Source organism: Papilio xuthus, unplaced genomic scaffold, assembly GCF_000836235.2.
Source record: "Papilio xuthus unplaced genomic scaffold, Pxut_1.1 DF825928.1, whole genome shotgun sequence".
Taxonomy (NCBI): Eukaryota; Metazoa; Arthropoda; class Insecta; order Lepidoptera; family Papilionidae; genus Papilio; species Papilio xuthus.
In genome coordinates this window covers 6,111,454-6,131,100 of record NW_013532721.1, presented here as the reverse complement: position 1 = coordinate 6,131,100, position 19,647 = coordinate 6,111,454, and the positions used below count along the sequence as shown (strand labels likewise).

Sequence of the window (19,647 nt, the reverse complement as noted above, 5' to 3'; positions counted from 1 at the left end):
GTTTTATTTAATAAAAATTGTGGTCGATAAAAATAGATTTCAAAGTTATGAAAGAAAATGAAAAAGTTAGTAGCAATGTCGAATCGTTTTACTTCAGCCAAAGTTCTTAGACTATTGGTAGAATTAAGTCTCACAAAGCGCTGTGCGAATTCACCATTTGATCATTGGCGTTAAGCATCTCTCAACTTTTGTGCTTAGTTGGAAATAGTTAATGGAAATTAATTTCCATGAACTTTGTTACAAATTTCCCAATCACTAATTACGACGTTTTTAAATTTGGAATTGTCGTTGGACAGTTGGTAATTTTTTTTTACTTTCTTCATTTAAACGCTGACCCGTTTCTGTGCCGACAGGACAAATTAATTATTTATTCTGAAAAACACATGTCAAATTTGACGAAATTCTGCTGGAGTAATACAAACTTTAACCTTTTTCGACGTATATAGGACAAATTGAAGAAAAAAAAGAAACTTTTAGTTAATTGTTTGTTCTGAAAGTTTTAATTTATGTCAAAATCTATTATATTACGCAAGAAATATGTATAAGATCGAAAATTATCTGATCCTTCATTTATAGCCATCTGTTAGAAATAAAAAGAAATGAATCGTATATAAAACTAAGGGCGTGAAGGGGATGTCACATAGTCATTTAGCAAAGTACATATTGGCGTGTCTCGTTCTGCGAATCCATCCGCAAATTGAATCAAGGGCGACCGTCGTGTCGGTTTATTCGAGTAAATATTATGTATTTTATAAAGTCTCTTACATTTAATTATAATATGTTTTTGTAATAATTTTCTATAGTATCATGATATAAACGAAATGGAATTATATTTTTTTTGTAAATAATGCACCAGCATTTTTATTTCTAGAAAAAATGTTTCAATGAAAAATGTCACAGCGAACATAAATGGCGTGGTTATTTTATGACCATGGTACATCAGTATATATTAAAAACTTTTCCCCATACAATACCAATATTATAAATGCGAATGTTTAGATGGATGGATGTTAGTTTGAAGGTATCTCTAAAACGGCTGAACAGATCTCGATGAAATTTGGCATGCATATAGAACATAGTCTGGAAGAACACATAGGTTACTATTTATGTCTTTTTTAATCCACGTGGATGGAGTGGCGGCCGACCGTTAGTCATTAAATATGTTTTAACGATGGAAATGACACAATGTTGTGAGTGAGAATTTCACAATGGAAGAATGTCGTGAAGATAGTGTGATATTATGTTCTAGATGATGCTAAAATGAGATAAAGAAAGTGAGGTACTATGACAAAGTTGACGGATAGTGAGAGATGTACTCACCCCCCAGAGTGGGTTCAATTCATCGGGTCGCAGCTGGAAGTACTTGTGCGCGAGGGCGAGCGGCGGCGCGGAGGCGAGTCGCACGTTGGTCCAGCAGCGCAGGAACTTTACCACAGACTCGAACGTGTATAGCGCCAGACGATCGTTGCCATAGTTTGACATATGCGTCATGAAGATGTTGATCTATGACAACAAAGAGTATGTCAGACGTGGTATACACCAGCACAACATCTGCAGCACGAATTGGTAGTCGCGCCCGGTGTAATACCATGACCACGCAGAAGACAGGCGTTAACTAGAAGTCTTTCCCCGTTTCGTCTGATTAGTGTGGTGACAGGGGCCTAATCGTCTCCTTCCCACCCTTTTGTCATAAGGAAAGGATGGGAAAAGGAAGTTGTTGACAGTGGAGTGGACGTTTAGTGAGGGGAAGTATTCTCAGTCTCTGCGTCTCCTCCTCCGTCGATTAAAGGTCGGCAACGTATATGCATTTGCGGATGTCTATGGGCAGCGGTTACTTAGCTACTTCGGCGAATTCTGGTGGTCTTGCTTGACACCTAATATATATGCATATAATATGGTACTGAATACTATATCTACTACACTAGTTATTATAATTTGTAAATTAACTACGTCTGATATTTATAACTAAAATAGTCTGTACAATATTTTAAATACGAGAAGAGCTGTAATTAAAATCTAGTCAGAGCACGGCAAAGATGTCTTGAATTGAAAGGCAACTTAATTCCACGGAATGTCGACGTAAAAATTTATAACGATACTATTTCATGGAAAAGTCTAGACAGACGACTGTTCATAATATTGAGAATAAATGAAAATGTCTGAGAAGTCACTTAGCGCTGTGAAACGTTTGTTGTTTCTTCTTGAAAATATTGTACAAAAATAATAGAAGAAAAATCAAATGATTTTACAAAAACATTGGGCGGATTATTTTATCTATATATTTTTGTTATGAACGCAATCGAATTCGAAAGCCCCGCCAAAGGGAATCGAAACTTTTTTTCTAAACGGACCGATTTGGCTCGCTTTTTTATACGTTTCTCATGCAACAGGTTTACGGTGCCTTTTTAGCGTTAAATTCATTCGGTAATTTTCGGTCATCAATTAAGAATACAGGAAAATTAATATCGATGTAAAACATATAAAATAATTATGCTTTAACCAAAAATATATTAAGAGTAGTATTGCCATGTGCTTTTTAATTATATTAATGATGAATTAATTTAAAATAGATTAAAATTAATTAACTTCATAATTGAAAATTAGTTGATGATTAACTGGCCACTAAAATAGTTATCACTTTATAACGATATTTTACGTCGATAAATATGCATCCAACTTTAGAAAATTCTATCTAGCTTTTAGTTCGTTATTCCGATATTCGTACGATGTCAAGCGGTTCTATGAATTTAATTAAATTTGGTAACTTGGATTCATTAAAATTGAGAATTTTAATTGAAGCGAACTAGAAATTTATATTCAACGAGAGATACGAACGAAGAGATATTGCACAATCGAGTCGCATCGAAAAGTTTTTCCTTGTATGTACTGATCTACATCTAAGTGAACTGAGACCTTTTTTAATTCAAACCTAAATTACATTTATAAAAACAATGTACTCTATTTTTAAGTTGAATCGTGTTTTAATTGACACGAACGACCAGTGTGCCTAGCATCGTGTGACAATCGCCTTGTTATCGTCATCGCCAATTTTGACAAAATTCGTAAGAGATTTTTGATAAGGGTGCTATAGAAATTTTAATGCAAATTTTGTCGATGGCGATTGTCACAAATATTCGTGCTAGGTCCTCTGGTTTAAAAAGAGAAAACGTATAGATGCAGTCTTGTTAGATTGGTGATAATTTTTTTTTAAGATTGTTTTTCTAATAAAGATTGATAGTTCCACACTGACCTCTATACATGGCTTGGCTATAAACTGTGGTAATTTGTGCCTATTTGATTTTGGCCATTTTGGCGATGACTGTTACAGTTGGTGACGGTGGTGAGGATTGGAACTAGTAATAGAGATAGAATTAACTGTCAGGAACTTCAACAAGCGCATACAATAAAGCAAAAGTTGTCATCTCCAAGCAACTTATCCATTTACAGAGAACATTGTGGTTACATTATTGTTACTTTACAATCAGTAGCTCGCTACTGTAATGTTTTTTTGCCATCATCGGCTGTGATACAGTAGTCCGGCCATATCCGTGTCAACATGATATATTGATTTTGGACGAACCCAAATCAAACTAATGTTGTCCTGTAGCAACATTAATCCGTTTTTGTACGCGACGAATGGTGTCCCTTCTCTAAAAAAATGTCAAAAGTACGACGTGCAGTCATTCGAACGCCATCCATTAGCGAATACCGGGACGGATTCGCTCGTAAAGTGTTGTTATTACAACGTTTTTCCAACGTAAAATGATAAAAGCTGTTTTTCACTAATGCATATGATCTGACTAGAAAAGATATATCTCTAAGTTGACAACTTTCCGTTTTGGTAAGTAGAAGATTAATTGTGGTTTAAGGCATTTTTAAGTGCAGACATTTTTTTATATGATAAGGTGGCAAACGAGCAATAATTGAATTCGCCGAAATAGCAAAGCGACCATAGACAACCGCAATTGCAGATGCGTTGCCTACCTATCAATAGAGGCAGGGACAGGAAGAGGATATTTTCCCTGCCTATGCGTCTCCAACTCTATCAAATCCATGTCTCCTCTCACCCTTTCCTTATAAGAAAGAGTAAAAGTTGTTTTAGTGTGAAATTTTTTGTTGAATATTACATCTTATAAATATGAGTTTCTACTGCCAAAGCATCATACTATTTGTAGTCACAACATTTTAAGGATACAAGGAGATGTGACGTAAAAATCGACTTTACAGTATAAACCCAAGCTATGTGCGGTATTATGACTTACAGGGTTATTGATAACTGTCTGGAAGAGTTCCCCGCCTTGTATGGAGCGGTCGAGTCGCTGTCTGCCGCCGGGGTATCGCTCCAGTAGCAGCGTGTGAGTGAACAGCCCGCAAGTTTGACGCGGCAACACCATCACACCGCGGTGACGGAAGCCGCGACGTAATCTGTATAACAATATTAGAGGCATTCAAAGGGTTAAATCTACACTAAAGGTACGCGTCCATTGGCACGCGCTAGACGCATCGCACAAGGTCAACGGATTTTAGTTTGCTTTCTATGATTTTAGTAGCTGTCACCCGCAACTCCGTCCGCGCGGAATTAAAAAAAACTATTGATCGCAGCGTAATGTTATAAAGCCTAAAACCTTCCTCAATAAATGGATTATCCAACAAAAATAGAATTTTTCAAATTGGACCAGTAGTTCCTGAGATTAGCGCCTTTAAACAAACAAACAAAATCTTCCGCTTTATCATATTAATATAGATATAGCGCTCTGTCCATTCAACAAGGGATCCGTCGCGGGCCAATGGGCGTGTACCTTAAGGAGAACTACACTTAACAAAGGTGTTTGTGGCAGTTATGTGTTCAAATAAATACTACTTTAATTTTATCTCTTTCAGTTTAAATGTAATCAACAAATTTAGTTTAGTTTGATAAATAAATGAAGAACAACATGTACAGAACAATAGTAATGTTTGAATCATTTAGTTAAAATAAATACATCCTATTGCGTTATCTTTTCAAACTGACGACCTATTAACTTAATTACACGTTTGTTTTAATAAAATTCTTAGGAAACTATCACAATTTGTAATCACTTCAATGGAATATAATCAGAGACATAAGTTCATGTCGGAGCGGGTCACGGCACTGATAAAATAATAAATAAAAGCGTATGAAAAGTTAATACACGATGTGTGGTATATTGAAATAGATTGTGAAACAAATTATTTATGAATTTGTTGTTGTTTGTTATACTTAGGTCAGCAATAATATTATTAATTAAAGCAAAAATTGCTTTAATTAATAATATTATTTAATTATATTGATAACACAAAAATGTTCGTCTATTATTAATAATACTACAGTCGACTATTCTAGAAATAATCGCTATAATAATATCAATAAATTTGATAAAAATACAATTTATAAATTTTATTCAAAAAAAAATTTTATTTAGGTTTAAAATGTTCAGTGAATGTCAGTTATAAATAAGATTTTTTCGAGATTATCAAATGGAAAAGACAAGCGATGTTTTACAATGATGTTTAATATAAAAGAAAACTGTGTTAATTTATTTCATTTATAAATATTTGATAAATATATTCGTGTATTTTATACAAAAGGAACAGTAAAAGAAGAATGAGCAATTTATAAAAATCCTGGAATAATTTTCTGGAATACGTTTTTATATATTTGAAGAAAGGAATACGTATTATTTCATTGTCATAATTTATATCACATAGATTTATTCCTCATTTTATTACAATCGTAAATCTAAATACAAAGTAACAGGGCCACGTGTCGTTTGAACGCTCCTTTTGTTAATACGCCATGATTTGAATAAATAAAAAGCATGATCATAGAACGGCATTAAAATAACACAGATATTGGTATCGTATTTTCCAATTTAATAATTCATTTTTTATTAACAAAAACTAAAATTATCTTACATTAATATTATATTATAATTCTTATAATCTTATATATATAAAAGAAGGTCGTGTTAGTTACACTATTTATAACTCAAGAACGGCTTTACCCATATGCCTGCAAAATTGGTGAGGAGATAGCTTAGAGTCAGGAGACGGATATAGAATACTATTTATTCATTTTTTTCGAATTTATGCCTTCAAGAGCTACTTTTTATTTAACTTACTAATATTATAAATGCGAATGTTTAGATGGATGTGATGTGGATGGATGGATGGGTGTTTGAAGATATCTCTAGAACAGCTGAACGGATCTCGATTAAGTTTAGCATCCGAAAGAACACATAGGCTACACTATTTAAGTTTTTTATATCCATGCGGACGGAGTCGCGGGCGCCGGCTAGTTAATAATATAACCGGAATGTCTGGATGTTTGTTTGGTACCTTTGGAACGGCTGCATTAATCTCGCTTAAATTTGGCATACATGTAGATCATAGTCTGGCTACTTATTGAATTTGTTTTTGAATTGAATTCCACGCGGACGGAGATGCGAGCGACAACTAGTATAAGTATAATTTTAATAATAAAATCATCAATTTAAAGTCAAAAATATAATAAAATACAATTTGTTCTTAAATTTTTTTTGTGAGTTGTTAACGAGAAAAAATGTATAGCATAAATCGTCAAATAATTTTTTTGTGTTATTTCATCGTAAAAAGAGCGCAAGAGTAATTAAAAAATAAAATTACGAAATTAATTTATTATTTTGTTTCAAAAATGAAAAAAATAAATCATTAATTTTGTTTTATTCTAGACACAGGCAATCGGTCTGGTGAGCGTGTTGTCGGTGCTCAGTTTTACGGCCACTTTTTATGTCAGTCTGTGGAAGCGATCGCCATCTTACTTCCGCTTTCAACTGTTTTTAGCGGGACTATAACTTCCTTTATGGTTTCTTGTACTCATCGATTCTATGGACGCTAATTTATCATCATTATTCAATCGTTTCGATACGATTCATTTAAATATAAAGTGTAGTACTTTATTCATAGTAAGGTAAAGATTGTATGGGGAAATTTAATTCTGTTTTGATAAAATAACATCATATATATATATTGGTAATGTTTAAATTACAAGTCAAAGAGCGATTTACAAAAAAAAAGATTTTTCAAAAGTAAAGTAAGTATTTTTTTTGTAAATCTTTTATTACTATCGTACTATTACTTTACCTGGCAGGTCTTAAATGTGGATACTCTTCGGTACTGGTGACCTGGACGTCCCAGACTTTACGCCAGGCTTCGTAAAGCGGCTCGTGCACCGGGTACACGCCTGAGTGATGCGGTGACACAGAGTAGCACGAGTTTGTGGGGATACCGTGCTCTAGAGCAAATTGTTTGTTCAACATCATCTCGGCTTCTAACTGAGATACGTTGTTGTACAAATGCGGCTGCTGGTGGTTCCACATGTGACAAAACCTAAAACAAAATTGATACTTAGGACGGGTTAGGTTGGGTACATACTAGCGCGTTTTTGCAATGCACTCGATGGAAAACCGGTGAAATATAAGCCATAACTTTTTTGTGGGGTTTAGACTTCTTTTTTTATTCTTGGATTATAGACATGTAAAATGTAGATATGTACGTTTGTATACGTTTTATATGTAGGATATACTCGTATCATTATGACGATATAAAAGAAAACTTTGTATTATGCAAGGATTAATGACACACGTTATTCAGAATGGACGGAAATGTACATAAAGCGTCACAATATCATCAAACATTGTACTTTATTTCTACTGCTAAGAGTTTATTTTTGCATGAACATTTTATGTATGCGCAGGCGTATCCGACGCTCGTGACTTAATACAAGGATAGACATGGACATATTGAAGCATTGAAACTTGCTAACATTCATAATATAGACATTCGTATGTTTATGTTAAAATTAGTAAAGGTGTGTTTTCACTGTCACATTTGTCAAAATAGATATTGCTATCGCTTTCATTCTATTTAAAAATTTAAACAGCAATGAAATATAGTGGAAATATTGTCGCGTAGTAATTTTCCATTCGATGTATCATATAGACTGAAAAGGCTATCTGTGAGGTTAGACGAAGGTCATTCGCTTTAAAGCGATTCCATAACGAATTTCAAAAATGCATAGAACTGACAATAACTTTCTATAAGTCACGTGATCATCCCGTGTCAATTCTTCACATTTTTGAAGTCCGTTACGGTATCGCTTCGAAGCGAATGCACTTTGTACCACTGAACCGTTGGGTATAAGTCAAACTAAATTGTGATCGCTCACTAGCGCCCTCCTGTCATTGTCAAAGAAGTGTCAAGTGGTCCTTTTAGTACTAGCTGTCATGACATGTTTTTTCTTTTATGTCATTTTCTATGCCTTTTACACATTATCCGAGATAGCAGCGCTTATTTAATCGTGTCTCATATCCTTGATGGTCTAGTTTATAAATGTCAAACTAACTCATGTCATCAAATTACATGTATAGAAAAATTGTATTTGTTGGACACTGTTATCATGACGTCGGTACAGAACTCATAAAGTCGGAATGATTAATGACGCAATAGCGTGTTTATGATAGTGGCAGTTAATAGGCTAGTATTAATAGATAAAGTCGTGGAGGTTAGCGAGAACTTGGTCTTTTTAATATGTGCCACTAGTCTAGATTTATGAAGTCATAATAAGAGATAAGTATCAGTGGGAGGAGACACAAATATCAAGAAGCAATCACATAATGTATTATAGGATAATATTTCTGAATAAAATTCAAACATTTAATTAAGTAATAATAAATTCATCATCAGCTAAGTCCCCACCGAGGGGCTCGGAGCCTGCTCTAAGTTAGGGATTAGGCCATAGTCAACCACGCTGGCCAAGTGCGGGTTGGGTTGGTTGACATCACACATATCTTTGAATTTCTTCTCAGATAAGTTCAGGTTGCATCACGATGTTTTCCTTCACCGTAAGAACGTCGGATAAAGGTTTATATCTATGTAAATCGAAAAACACATTGGTACATGGCGGGATTGGAACCCAGGACTTGCAGATTACATGTCAAGTGCTTAACCCCGGAGTATCCAATGCTTTTCCATGATAAATAGTTATAGTTAAGAAATTTAAACACATATGATAAGTCTACCAATCAGCTAACTTGACTGACTATGATTGAAGACATGTTGGCCACGTGTTTATGTTAAATGTACACTTACCATGTGAAATGTTCTCTATTCCGAAGTAATGCATCATCGCCTCGATTCTCCAGTGGCGTACCGTGGTGGTAGTACTTAGCACTGAAACCCAGGTTAAATCTAAAGCCAGCTACAAGTCTCTGTAACGCTGCTTGCGATGCTAGAAGTGCTGATACGTCTTCTTCGTGGAGTCGAGTACCTATATAAAAATTGTTTATTAAAAAAATCAATAAATCCCGACTGACTTAAAAACAAAGAGACATAACTACGTTATTTATACAAATTTATTTTGAGCTGATATAATTCTGACACTCAGATTAAGAAAACTGACGGAATTATACTTTAATAATATCGATCCTGCCGTTTAGGTTACCGAAGGTGACTATAAACCCACGTACAAAATTCGTAAAAACACAAAAAACACTGTCTGCCTGAGACAGTCGGGTAAAAACCCTGGTAGACGAGATAATAAGATGTGGATGATAAGTCGACGGTTCAAGGTCATTTGTACATATATAAGTAGATAGAACAGTCCCCTACATGACAAATATTTAAGTAATTAAATTTGACTTCATTTTTAGTTTGAAAACTTTTAAAAAGATGTCACAATCAGCAAGATTAAGGCACTGAATCATTCGCTTCGTTTTCTTTCTGTTATTCGTGGGCTAAAAAGAATTCCGTTTGGTATATCGTAGTCTAGACGTACTAAGGAAGTAAAATGAGACAGATTCTTGCATATTATTCATAGAGAAAAATTGCTCTCTTTGTATTGCTTATCAAGTGAAGTTTGGTTCACATTTAACTCATTTTGCCAAAGCAAATGCACAAAAATATTGTTATCTTTGTTTTTTGAAAGAAAATAAGAGGGACAATATATAATATGAGTTTTTTTTTGTTAACAAAATAAATGAATATTTTTATCCCACATAATTATAGAACACAAATTGTTTTAATGTTTTCATTAAATTAAATATAAGTGTTTAAAAGCATACAAATAATAATGAATAAATGTTAGTTTAATGTCTTTTAGTGAAATGTCAATTTGTCTTCGGCTTGGTAATAGGAGTTTAGCGAACTCAGAGTTTTTAAACCAGACTTAACAAGTTCGCATAAATAATGAGCATCGAGACTTAACAGCAAAGTTGAAACAGCGAGGAGCTCAGCTCTTGAGCTCCGATCTTAAATCTTACGAAGCTCTAATAATAATTTGAATTTATCGAAGACTTTATTGTTATTATTTTAACTTAACTTTTTACATTCCAAATTAAAATATCAGATTTCTTTGAAAATGACATATCTTTTCTACATACAATCGAATTCAAAAATGTTTGCTTAGTATTCATGATTTTTTTCTCATCAAAGTTGCTCGAAAATAAAAAAAAATAGCAAAATATTTCTCATGTTAAGTAATTTAGGCGAATGAAGCGTTTATATTTTATCAAAGTATGCTACACATTTGTATTAGAAACTAAAACTTACTCCGAAAACCATCGACAACGAAAAATAAGCCGGACATCGAGAATAACAAACTGTCAAACAATGAAAAACTAGCGACAAAGTCATATGTGCATAGATATAACCCAAAGTAAAGTACTCACCTCTCTCTCCAACGAATATATCATCAATATCAACAAGTATCCATCTATCGAGGCTGAGACTGAGCTGTCCATGGCTGAGGTAGCTGAGTGCGTCAAGCAGCAGCAGACGGTGCAACCAGAACTGCAGGCCGGCGCCAAACAGCACGCGTTGCACGCCGTCCACGCGCCCGTGATCTTGTATCACCGTCGCCAGAGGGACGCGCTCTTCTGTCACAAACATAATTTCATTACTTTCAAAATCCATTTCTTCGTAAGTGTAATCCATGCGTAGGAAAAAGCACGTAAGGGTATTCCTTGCGGCAACATGTGTATAAATGTTAACTAAAATGTAGTCCTGCTGCGACTCATGTGAAATTAAACGCTATAAAGTTTGTATGGAAAATAAATAATGCTGGCAGCTTCATGATTGGAAAAAGTATTGTTCATTAGTGATATATTCCAACAGCTAACCTGGACTTTATAGGTTAAAGCCTGATTTTTACATTGCTTTTTCGATATCCATATTTTACACGTTAACAACAAACACAAACAAGTCACATTTGCATTTAAGGGCAAACAAAAATAGAGGAATCATCAAAGGAAAAGTTACGATTTCGCCCGGAGAGTAAATCTCTGGCGTACGGAATATTTTACACCTATACGTTGTTTGAAAAACGAAGGCGGAAAAAACTTCCGGCTCGAATGTTACTGACTACGGAGCTAGTTTTACTTTTCGACTTCGGGGAATAACGTAGAAACAACGAACGAATAAAAAAACACATTCTTTTTATATACAAAGAGAACAATGGCTCGAATATGAATGAGTGAACTTATTGATGATTGAAGAATTCCATCGTGTGTAATTATCATCCGTCATTGTATAGTATTACGTTGTATTTTATAAAAAAAGGCGCCAAACTACTAATTGTTTTGCTATGACCTGTACTATCTAACAAATATTATAAATGAGAATGTTTGGATAGATGTTTATTAAACGGTATCTCCAGAACTGCTGCATGATCTCTGATATTTGACATAGATGTAGAACATAGCCTGGAAAAACACGTAGACGATTTTTTGTAATTCCAGACGTGGGAGTCGCAGGCGAATGCTAGTTTGAAATAAAGTTGTGGACCAATAGACTACTGGTATGATAAATCTCCTACATTTAATTCAAGTTAATCTTTTTTAAGTAAAATATTAGCAGATTTTTGTTATTTACTATTATTTCTTGTACCATTCCAACTAAGGTCTAGGCTTGTGCTAGAATATGGTCTACAATAGTCGAATGGCGGGATTCGAACCCCCGACCTCATGATCGGAAATCCGTACTCTTAACCATTAGGCTATTGACGCTTCATAATTAGACATAATTAAAATATTTGTACAACTTAGCTTAGAACTGACTTACTATTTCTCAAACTTAAAATCTATACAGAGTTTTAATATATACGTAGTTGTAAAGTAAAAAGAAATAACTGAAAAGAAAATGTATTCATCCTTTTCAGTATTTCATCGTAAAATAGGGGCTATTGATAGGAAAAGTTTTGGGTCTGGTTCGTTGTTGATCTTTTATATCGAACAATAGTATTGCATAACAGCAAATTTAAAACGACAAAACTTTCTCGCACGCAACACACTAATAATAATAGCAGAGCTTACTTGGATCAAAAACACGGTGATATCACAATTATTTTTGTAACAAAACTTTTACGATAGTGTACATAAATAGCGATTAAACCTATTGTTTTTAAATCGTGGAACAAACTGTCCATTTATAACGTCATAAAATTAAATAGTTATAAAGATTCTGAGAAAAAAACTCCGTTTAAAACATATAATCTCTGTTTCGTCAAAGATAATGACAAGGTTGACGGTAAGTTTTATAAAGATATTTTGGTATTAGAAACCCACGGTAATACTGTGATAGTCGTGCATTTTGAACTAAACTTAGACTCTAAACTATATGTTAGGATTGGTTCTACCATACACATATATATATGTAATGTGAATACATACAATGTTCACATTATTCACCTAGCATATAATATAATGATGTATATGTCTATATATGTCTCTAAGTTGGCTTCAAAGCGTTACGCTGCTCTTGCGGAAACACATTAACGCAGTAACGGCCTTATTGGAAGATGTTAATTAGCGCATAAGCAGGCACGAGATGCAACTTAAGTACCACTTCTGCACATAATCACTTGAGATATTCACTTAACTATTGTCGTACGAACTAAAGCTATTAATTTGTTGTTGCTATGCGGAATTCATAAAGTAAAGGGTGTTGTGGACCCAAGTATTAAAGTTAAGATGCAACAGATTATATTTAGATGTATTAGATTTAAGAATCTCTATCATATAAAATATTAGTATTATAGGACATACTTTGTAGCCCAATTTTGTTGTTATACTACGATGTAAAATGAATACGATTAACCATACGATGTTTGCTATCAAACATGGTTATTATACGTATTGAAAAAGTGATGGCTAAGTGCATGATAATTATCAATGCAATGTGTACTTACCGCTGGAGCCGTATTCATTCTGTCGCACTGCCCAAGCAACGGGCTCGTACGTGGTGCTATTGGCACGGAAGACTGTCCAGTGGTCGCCGGGTAGCGCGCCCCATGCTGTCTCCCCCGCGCGCGACAGTCGCAACACTGGTGACGCTGGGTTGAGGGTTGCATCCTATTCGAGATTAAATGTGGCCTTTTGAACTGAACGACTTATTCCACTAGGTCCTAATAGGTATTCCTTGAATATCTTATCTGTCACATAAAGAAACTAACTATTTTCTGTAATTATGAGTATGCCCAAATCTAAAGCAGATTTTTAAGACTGTTATTACTGAAATATTACTAAAAGGTATTTAAGAAGAATTCAATATTATTAGGGATATGTTGATAATTAATGAGAATACGTGGAATTTATGATGTTACAGATTTTCGTAGAAAATGTAATGAAATGACCTCAAACATTATTTAAACATTAATTTCTCATGAATTTTAATCCCACATTTCGGATATACTACGAATTTGCTCACTTGCTCGATTTACCGTAGAAATCAAAATATAAAAGTACAAAAATATTAAAATCAGTTTCCATCCCATAATGTTACCTTAAGTCTTAGATTAGTATGCATAAAGAGTGGGAAACCCTTCAGCTGAGCTCCAACAAGGGTCTCCTCCCCTGGCGTCGCAAACCCGACGACGCCAACGGCATACTCCCGGCAGTACTTGTCCAGAAGTTCCCGATTCCATTTGTCCATGTTCGCGTATTTGTTGAGAGATTCAAAGATGATCACTCCGTACCGTCCCTTGTCCAACGTGGTGAGGACTGGCAGACTCTTGCCTGCCACCTCCACCTTGTACCTGTAAACATTCTTATATTGAAACTAGGCAATATTTTAGAGCTATAACTATGTAAAGTAAACTGATGAGAAAAAAGAATTATATATTTTGTATCAAGGTTGAAATTCAAAGTTCATTTAAAAATAATATTTAATTCAAGTTCATTTAATCAATTAAAATCAAACTGTTTTAGATTAAAACCTATTTAGAACACTGGCCGTAAGTAAAGATTGTAAGATTATATACATGTCAAAAAGAAATGTGAAGTTATAGTTTAGGAAAAAAGTAAGAACGTGTCTCTGCAAAAAAGAACCTGGAATGTGTGAAATAATAGTTTTATTAGAAAGATCCCCCACATAAACCTAGCTCAATACATTTTAGATTGTTGTAAAAAAGTAAATTAAGAATAAGTCAAATCAATGTCGACTATAGGTTTATAACATATACGAGTAGTGTACGACATTGTTCTCATGCAAGTGACCTTTTCTTTGTTTTTTTTTTTTAGAATAAATGCTTTAAATCTTAAACCTTTGAACATCTTCTTTTTATTAAAAAAAAGAAATATCTGTCATCTCGATTTGTAACAATCCTAACGTAAAAACAACAATGTACTGTTAGGAATAAAATCCGATACTGTGCCGGTGTACTAGCACAACACTAGCCTCACTAAAATATCGACATCTATGTCGACCCCTCACTAATCATTCTGACACTTGACTTTGCAATGTAAGCCCGCTATTCGCGCCAAAGGATTGTAATTAATAAATGTCTAAAAGTACAAATTGCTATATTTTCCTTAAGATACAATGCGCATATGAAACGAAGAATCTCGTTTATTTGCTACATTTATCTACTGTTGCGAGAGACAAACAACATTATCCAATGTAGCTAATGTCGGCCAACTGATTGTCGGCTATTAAGGCGACTGGCTTGTTCGTAATGGTATACTTGTCTCACAAAGTCAAGGTTATTTGGCAATCGTAACAATGTGCTCAGTGAAATTAAATTTACATGTATATTTCAATGCATATAATATGTTAAGAAACTATCTTTAACTTTAGGCAATAGATAAGAGAAGGCGCTGTCTCCTGAAGCACAGGTTCAACTAGTTCCGGAGACAGAGCCCACAAAATTAGGTGAAAAATGTTTTTTCTTGCCCAATAAAGAATTTTTATTCATAACAACTTGTGTGATGAGAAAAAAAATAGTAATCATAGAGTAACATAGATGACAGGAAAATTGCATCAAGGAATAAACATTTCCTAGAACATTGTTAATCTTTTAAAAAAAAAATGGCAATAAAGAGGTCAACAGCGGTGACCGACACGACATAGAGTTATGAACTTCGCGACCCGGACATATTTGTCATTTCTAAATATAGTTATGAGAACTAAACCGTATACGATATCTTTTATTACGAAAACATGTTCTTTTTTATAACGACTTATGTGTTGTTTATTTTAAACGCGCCTATTTATACCTAATCAAAACTTATATCATAAGAAGAAATAAAAAAGTTGTTTTGTCGGTTGTTCCAATTGTCCAAATATGTATAGGAATAAATATAATAAATAGTAATCAGTTAACCTCGCATAGCAGTTACGTAAGTTCATATTTTCGAAGATATACATCAACATACAAAAAAGTACACTTAGAACTTGACAAGTTTTACAAGCCCAATTAGTATTATTTAATTTTAAATTATTATGGAAATTCCTTGAGGGACACAACCTGTTAAATTTCATTTTCCATATGCCTGTCGTCGTTTTTCGTACAACAAAGCAATCTATATGTAGAAATCGAAATAAAAGAAGCGATAGCATCGGTAGGGTGAATAGTGAAAAGAAAACGTGAGGTGATATTTGCAAAGGTGAATATCGCGGGTGCAGATGAGCGTATCTGCTGACGAGATCAATACTGAGGTGTACACGGCGCCCGGTACACGGCAAGCTCTAACCCGGTGCCGGCAATACAGCTGGTTGTTTAAAAATCAATCCAGTGTCATATATATTTTTTTTAATTTTATACTTATTGTAATGCCAGTTATATATTCATATAGTCCCCATTACAATAAAAAAATAGGTATAACAGATAAAACACAAGTTACAATGACCTTTATACAAGCTAGCTTAACGAAATTTTATTGGGTCCCAATCCGATTATCGTTTCGCAGTATACTTAATCTATATATATATATATAAAAAGTCGTGTTAGTTACACTATTTATAACTCAAGAACGGCTTTACCGATATGCCTGCAAAATTGGTGAGAAGGTAACTTAGAGCCAGGAGACGGGACGGACATAGGATACTATTTATTCTTTTTTTTTAATTTTTTTTTCGAATTTTAGCCTTGAAGAGCTGCATTTTATTTAACTTACTTAATATATAATGTGATGTGGATGGATGTCAAGATAATTTAGTTATATTATATATACGTGGATATATCCACGCGGACGGAGTTGCGGGCGACAGCTAGTAAAGAATAAATTTAAAAATTTATTGCAGCTATTAAATTGATGTAAGGCAAATATTTATGAGATATTTTGCAGCAATGTAAACTTATAAATTTGAGCGCTGTTGTTTGTCAATAGCAATTTATTTCAAAAATAGTTGCCTCTTTTGAAAGAAGGTTTGGAATGTATATTTTTAAACGGTATCCCTGGGGAATTATGTGTGCGTGACGTATCTATGAATTGTTGCCCGTGCGATAATCCACAACGCAAACAAAATATCAAATAAAAACCGCAAACGAAACCACAAAATAGGTCACACGATTTATATGTTAAAAAACTTATAAAAAAAAAGCATTTAATGGCATTAACTACAGTATATAAAATACTAGCCTTCGCCCGCGACTCCGTCCGCGTGGACACATAAAAAACTTAATTAGTGTAGCCTATGTGTTCTTTCAGACTAGAGATATCTTCAAACACCCGTCCATCCATCTACATCACATCCATCTAAACATTTGCATTTATAATATTAGTAAGTTAAATAAAAAGCAGCTCTCCAAGGCATAAATTAAAAAAAAATTATAAATAGTATCCTATGTCCGTCTACTGGCTCTAAGCTACCTCTTCATCAATTTTCAGCCATTACGGTAAAGCCGTTCTTGAGTTATAAATAGTTTAACTAACACGACTTTATTATATATATATATATATATAGATAAGTAACAATTAAAGTTTACTTGACTTTATATCATTTAAATAACTATTCAATTTGAAACGATTTTCTGAGCAAGGCCAACCCTTATCATAAAATTGTACAATTTTAACAGCATCAATAATAATAAGTCTTTTCATTTTGAATTGCTACTACCCGTATTGTTATAAGTAAATAATATTTTAAAACGTTTAGGTAAAATATTTAAGTAAAAACAAAAGGGTAAAAGTATATAGAACGAGTTTATTTTGCATCGGTTAAGGCACGTTTCAATTTGGTAGTCCAAGAGCACTAGAGAGGGAGGCCAGGTGGAAAGGCAACTTGCAAATAGCATTTACCTTCCCTTGCCGGTTCACCTCTAATGCATGTACACTCCAACACACACGCAAGCTTGCCAAGTCTCTTATACTATATATCGATATTCACAATTCGTAACGTTATAAGGTCAGAACGTCTATACTACGTATAACTTGGCATAAAGCGGGACGTCCCGACGTTGTCTATTTAGGTTCGGCTTTCCTTGTTTCTAATTACCTTAATTAGTGCTGAGCCATTAGTCGGAATTGGCGCTCGCTTTAAATTAGTACAGCTGCTTATTTTTGTATGCGTTAAATGCGAAGTCGTTCAATTTGTAATAAGCAAACTAATTGATCATTTAAATGTTACCATAGCCTTATGAGGTCTACGACCAATAATTTTATTGCGGTAAATTGGCAACATTTAAACATGGATAAATGCTAAGAGTTTGAAAGTATAGTTTGTCTATTGTGTTACAATTGTCTTATAGGATCACAGCTTGTGTTTATCGAGTATCATTTTATCTAGATTTCATAAAAGTATAACACTTTGAAGATCTAATCGCTAACCTAACTATTTCATCTCGATATATCGACAGCTAAGATACTAAACCTTATTATAGTAATTTAATTGCTAAATACGCAGCGCCTGAGAAAGAGGCATTCACAATCAAGGCGTATTAATATTAAGCATAATATTGCGCGAAAACGTCACGTGCGTATAAAATGTAACACGAACTGTTCGTAATTAAACTTGATCGACCAATTTAATAGTAATGAATCTTCAAACACGCGATGGTTTGGATCCTCAATAATTGATTACGTTGGTGAATTAATATTCCCAATGTATATTATGTAATACGTATGTTATTACGGGTTCTCGGCTGCCAAATTATTTTGAATGATTATGAACTATATGAATATGAACTTATTATTGGCGTCTATCAAATTATTGAACGAGGCATTAGTATTACATGCATTGTTAAGAAAAATCGACATGAAGGTGTATCGGCACAACACTAAACCTACTACTATTAAACACGTTCCCTCACTATTGCTGACACTTGACTTTTGGAAAAAAGCGTGACATTTAATACAAAGATTATGAATAAGATTGTATAAATTATTGATATTCGATACTACATCTTTCACTTCAGTTCAAATAATTAAGTTTTTTTCAACCATTGTAAATGTGGTACGTTATTTCGACTAATAAGCTGCAACACTTAGTGGTGTTAAAAGTAATGAGAAAAATAGCCACTGGAAAGTTCCGAATTGTTACAATAGTCATTTAAAAACAAGAGTCGTAGAGCGAGTGGCGCAGCTGGCTGGACTTTCGTGCCGGCTGTAACCAGTTGCCTCGCTCGTTACGACTCGGCCAGCCACATTAGGGGAGCCCTTATCGTGACGTTTCGTACTCTAGCAACTTCTTGTTTATAACGCCGGCGCAGTTGGAGGGTCGTTTAGCAGCGGCGGTTTCTTTCATGTATTTATTTTTCAGTCGGAGTTCATTTTACTTGTTTAATTTTGTCGAATATTCGTTAATGAATGTTTTTAATGTATTCGTTAACTAAAATAACTCCAGACATTAACGTCCGTGTCTTATCTGTAAAAAAATACAATAATTCACAAGCAAAATAATATAAAAACTGTTGTGTATTCTAAAAAAAACATTTCTTCAACATCCTATAATCTTATATCTTTAAATGAGCAATTCTTGTATATGTAATTGGAATCTCGGAATCGGCTCCAACGATTTTAATAAAATTTAGTATATAGGGGGTTTCGGAGGCGATAAATCGATCTAGCTAGGAAACATTTTTATAATAGAAAATGTCATTTTATTCGTGTTTTATTGATAATCAACTTAAACATAAACTTAACTTTTTCTATCGGTAAGATCGAAAAATATTATTCATATTTCATCATTTTATTAGTAATTCGTACTTAAATATAATTTCCAAAAAACACAATTTAAAAAAATACCGTACCGGTCATCCAAGTACTAAAAGTTTAAATTAAGAATACTTATTCCGCTTCATTAATGAACATTAAGTTAAGTGAAATATAAACATAATGACACACATAACACATTTGGGACGATAATTTATTATCTTCA

The 19,647-nt window shown here is 33.8% G+C and overlaps 1 protein-coding gene across 5 annotated transcripts in view; it reads right to left on the bottom strand.

Annotated features, from left to right (window-relative positions):
- Window positions 1-19,647, bottom strand: part of sfl (N-deacetylase and N-sulfotransferase sfl) — a 105,341-nt gene that overhangs the window by 7,706 nt on the left and 77,988 nt on the right. For all 5 annotated transcript variants that reach the window (XM_013322580.1, XM_013322581.1, XM_013322583.1 and 2 more), the window contains 7 exons: window positions 13,834-14,086; window positions 13,241-13,403; window positions 10,725-10,931; window positions 9,148-9,325; window positions 7,141-7,386; window positions 4,263-4,425; window positions 1,321-1,503 (listed from right to left, as the gene is read on the bottom strand). In XM_013322580.1, coding sequence (XP_013178034.1) covers window positions 1,321-1,503; window positions 4,263-4,425; window positions 7,141-7,386; window positions 9,148-9,325; window positions 10,725-10,931; window positions 13,241-13,403; window positions 13,834-14,086 — 1,393 coding nt within the window. The remainder of the gene's footprint in view (window positions 1-1,320; window positions 1,504-4,262; window positions 4,426-7,140; window positions 7,387-9,147; window positions 9,326-10,724; window positions 10,932-13,240; window positions 13,404-13,833; window positions 14,087-19,647) is intronic.